The 4970-nt window shown below is 33.7% G+C and overlaps 1 protein-coding gene across 1 annotated transcript; it reads right to left on the minus strand.

Annotated features, from left to right (window-relative positions):
- Positions 1-1797: 1797 nt before the first annotated feature.
- Positions 1798-3488, minus strand: LOC141641141 (protein FAR1-RELATED SEQUENCE 9-like). Its single transcript, XM_074449814.1, has 5 exons — positions 3302-3488; positions 3103-3155; positions 2648-2899; positions 2207-2431; positions 1798-2052 (listed from the first exon to the last, which is right to left on the minus strand). The coding sequence occupies exons 1-5, from the start codon at positions 3486-3488 to the stop codon at positions 1798-1800; spliced, it is 972 nt and encodes a 323-aa protein (XP_074305915.1).
- Positions 3489-4970: the final 1482 nt, after the last annotated feature.

A 4970-nucleotide genomic window follows, 5' to 3' on the forward strand; every position in this document is an offset into this window, starting at 1 on the left:
ACAGCCAGAAAGACAAGGTTGTGCGGTTTTGGACCTATTTTTTAGGTGAAAACGTTGTAAATTCTGAGATCGATGTGGACCTTGTCTTCATCCCGTTGTCCTTAGATAAGCACTACTTTTTTTGTTTGTGTGAACTTTATGAACAAGACGGTTGATGTGCTGGACCATACGTTGCATGAAGATTGGGAAGAATCCGATTTTTACAGACTTGCAAAGATTGCAGTACGTTTTTCTAAATCCTGATTATATACAAATTCTATTTTCAATCAAAATTATTGTATTGTTGTAACAAAGTTATTTTATTGTTTTAAACCAGTTATTATATACTCGTGTTTTCAAATTCCTTTTTTTGTTTGTACATGTTGTAGGTTGATTGTTGTTCTTACTTTTTGGATACAAGGAAAACAGCAAAAGAAGGAGTTCTCATTAACACATTTACATTCGTGAATGTTGATTTTGAATGGAATCGAATGTCAAGAGTGATAAGGAATCGGGATTTTTCACCATGGTTCACATGCTCACGTATGAAGGGAAGTATGAGAAGGGATTTTATTCAGTTAAGAAGAAAGTTGAGAGGATTCCTATATGGCTTGAGATGGTGGCTATTTTGTTGATGTCGGATGTCAACGAGTCAAGAGCGTCTCTTTTAGAACAAGTGGAAATTTTGAGGGGGAGTATATTGGAAGTAGAGAAAGATCTTTTAAAAGACAGAGGAGCGGGGACGAAAAGGTTTAAAACAGCAGACGTTAAAGGTTGTTCTTGGCGAAAAGCATAAAAGAGCAATTGATTGATTGTAGATGGATTTTTGGAACAATTGTAGATGGATTTTTGTTTGATAATCTAATTTTTAGATAGCTGTTATTGATTGATTGAACAATTTTTTCAGATAACTGTTTTTGTAATGCCTATCGGCTGTTACTGTAATAGTTCCAGACAGTTATTCAAATTATCAGATGCAATTATTTTAAAGCTCTCATGTAGTTGATTATTGTAAAACTCTTGCCCAATTAATACAAAGCATAACATTGATTATTGTAACAAATTCTGAGACGTAATAAGCTTGTACCCCGTCAAGTTATAACTCATCAAATTAATATATAATAATACTATAAATCAATAAGAGTAAACCATAAGATCAAGGAAATCTAACAACATTTTGTACGTCAATATATTTATGGAAATTTGGTATGTCTCTTATGTCTGTTTACATGATTCTTGCCGTCAGCAAAGAGCAAATTGGCAAGTGTGGTCTTGAAGGAGACATTTATGTCTGTTTTCATCTAACAACATTTTGTACGCAATATATTTATGGAAATTTGTTATGTCAATTATTGTTAATTATAGTTTTTGTAAAGCATAACCTTCATTGATGTAAAGCATAATCTTTCATTATTGTAAATTATAGTTTTTGTAAAATTGTGGTTATTGTAAAGCATAACCTTGATTATTGTAAAGCTTTCACATGATTATTGTAATAGCGCAAAGTATTAAATAAACAAAATCAGAACAATTGCAAATAGATTCAACATCAATAATTGTAAAGCATAACCTTGATTATTGTAAAAGTTTAACACAATTATTGTAATTATGCGGTTATTGTAAAGCATAATCTTGATTATTTTAAAGCTTTCACATGATTATTGTAATAGCGCAAGGTATTAAATGAACAAAATCAGAACAATTTCAAATAGATTCAACATCAATTATTGTAATGTATAACCTTGATTATTATAAAAGTCTAACACAATTATTGTAATTATGCGGTTATTGTAAAGTATCATATTCATAATCCAATTTTCATTCTTCTTCTTCATCTTCATCCTCCATTTCATCTTCCTCTTTATCTTCTTTCTCCAAAGCATGCTCAACAAATGGATTTGGACTGTTTCTCTTGTCATGGTTTCCCATTTGTTTGCAGTTATTACATAGCCTCTTCGGTTTGCTTGCCTTCTCAATTGCCTTATCCTTGTTTGATTTCATTCTCTTGCCACTTCCTTTGTTTTTTTGCAATCTTTGGCGGAAGAACATTAATATTAAATTTTGCTGAATAACCTAAGAGTATTTCCAGTTATTGTTCCTTTGTCAAGCTATCTTTTGTTGGATATATTTTCTCTCGGAATTGTAAAAGCATCAAACTTAGTTCCTTGATTTGAGTTTGAGGCATCGAGTTAAGAACACTTATTGTTGCATAAAACTCAGACCATACCCTTGATAATTCTAACTTTCTCAAATCAGTGGGATCATAGTCTTGCAATAACTTTCCATCCAGTCCATACAAAGGCTTTCTAAATGATTTCTTTGTCCATCTGCTTTCGATGTACTGCTCCGGTATGCAATGCAATCCTTTTCTTGATATAATCCATATAATGTGTTTACAAAGGATTTCTTTCCTCTTAAACATCCTGCACATACATGTTGTTTCCTTTGATTCCTTATTGTGAGCAACAAGCATTACAGTGTAGTTATTTCAAAAAGCAAACATAGTTATTATATAGTTCAACATGAATTATTTTATGCAGAATAGCAATGAACACCAAGGTAGAAGCCCATCGGTTTTTTTAATGGTTAAACACAGTTATTGTATTGTTTTATCACATTTATTGTATTTTAAAGTAAAAAGACAATTATGTTTATAAAATGGAATAACCTGAAATATTCTATGCTTTCTGTAGGAATCTTCAACACTTATAATGTGCATGTTTCCTTGATCAGAAAATCCCCTAACGGCACACGAACTGGGAGCCATTTCCACTTGCTCTTGGAACTCATAGAAAACAGTATGTGTGTAGATTTTAGAGGCATGTTTCTCAATCATTGTCTTAGAATAAACATGTGGCAACGTGCTGTCACTTGCAGCATCAAGAAATCTCTGATTATAGTGTTGTTGTTCCATTGCACTCTGAAAACGCAACCAAAATTCTACAAGTGTGCCATCTATGCTCTCAAATATTTTGAAATAACTGTTTGACTCTCTAAACTTTGTGTAGTTTTCAAAAGACAGCCTAAAGGCAAATCCCTAAAGTAAGCAGGTATCCATTTGTGTCTTTTGCCATACATGTATGTTAACCAAGTATTATCATTCAACTCAAAGTCATTAATCACTTGAGACCATTTTTCTTCAAACTCAATGGGTTCCAAGTCAGTATCCCAAACAACTGCACATATTCGCTCAACAAAGTCAGTCTCCTTACAAATCTGTGACTCAACTTTATTGATAAGTTTTTTCATTATATGCCACATGCAGTAGAGATGTCTTGCTTTCTTGAATACAAAATGCACTGTGGTTCCTTGTTGCCCATACAATCAAGGAACTTCTTAAACACCCAAATAAATGACTCATCGTTCTCATGATCAACAAGTGCAGCAGCAAAAGTCACCCAATTTTTGTGGTTTTCAACACCAGTGAATGGGGTGAAGGCCATGTGGTACTTGTTAGTACCATAAGTAGGATCAAAGGTGATGGTGTCCCCAAACAAGGAATAATTCATTCTTGCTTGTGTATCTGCCTAAAATATTCTAGCTAAATAGTTATCCTCATCAACTTCATAAGCAAAGTAAAAGCCATCTTGTGATTCAGAGAGCCCCTTCCAATAATCGAGAATCATGTCAGCATCCTTGTCACCTATGTAACATTTAATATTTCTTTTGAAGTTCTTGAATTCCGTGAGAGATGCACCGATGTTTGCATACCCATTTAATTGTTCCGCCAGAATTCTAAATGTCTTGGTAGCACCGATGTTGAGTTTACAATTGTTAACAATTGTCTGCTTAATGTAAAGGTTAAGTGTTCTTAAATTTTTCTGGAATTCCGTTTCTTTGAGTGAGCAGAGTCTGTAATTATGACCTTCATAAAAATTATCAATGGCATACCTTATTAGCTCCTTAAGGTCATTGAATACAAAAGAAAACCGTATTTTTGCCTTGCAACCAAATCTTGTTATTTTTGTTTTTTTTTGCTCTACAGATCTTTTCCTCTTCTTTTTCTCTTCTGTGTTTTCAAATTCAACAGCAGGTTTGAGTTTTTTGCGATCCTCTTTGAATCCATGTCTGTTGCAGACCATTAATTTTTTGTCTATCAAACCATCACGAAATCTTGTATGTGTGTACTTTCTTGGTATGAAACCACAAGCCACAGCATCTAAATTGTAAAACTCTATTGCCTCCTCCAGCTTTACAAACATTAACCCTAGAGCAGGCTTGAAACCATTTTCTACCATCCTACTCCACTCCTCACTGCCACCTGGAGTATATCTCAATCCAAGATTATGGATAGTATTTTCTCCTGTTTCAGACGCAACTGTAGGTGTAGACAAAGTTGTTGCATTGGTATTATTAATTTCAATACTTGGAAACATTAAAACAGGAGAACTGTTATGGTACTATTAATTTCAATATCTTAGATTCTATACAAAACAAAACAATACAATCTATGCAGCAGCACTTATTTTAATGTTATAATTCAGTTAATGTATTATACAAATCCAATTATTCTATCAGAGAGGGGAGCTTTTTAGTGAGATTGGTAGCTTAGTCCACCACAAGGCACACACAGTTATTTTAATGTAATAGTAAAGTATTGGGGTAATATCCGTATAAGACCCTTTAAATTTAGGACTATAACGTAAATTTAACATGTGAAATATGGTCATAAACGAAATACAACAATGAAACGATAAAGATTAAGAATCAACCTCGGGTCCTTTGATGCACGGCGTAAAGAACAGAAATCAACAGAGATTTCCTCCTAATTGTTGCACCCAAGACCGTCCGAGACTATGCCCTTGTGCTAGAAATGCTCTCTAATTGACTTGCAATATCGAGAGAGCTATTGTGAGGTTATTCGATGTGAGATCGAGGTTTTTCAGAGAAAATTGCTCTTCAAAACCCTAATTATCATGTAAAATGAATGCTTAGGTCAAAAGGAGAGGGAGTCTCTCCTTTTGTTTGGTTCGGCCAAACCGAGAGCCCTA

The sequence above is a fragment of the Silene latifolia genome, chromosome 2, assembly GCF_048544455.1.
Source record: "Silene latifolia isolate original U9 population chromosome 2, ASM4854445v1, whole genome shotgun sequence".
NCBI classification, from domain to species: domain Eukaryota; kingdom Viridiplantae; phylum Streptophyta; class Magnoliopsida; order Caryophyllales; family Caryophyllaceae; genus Silene; species Silene latifolia.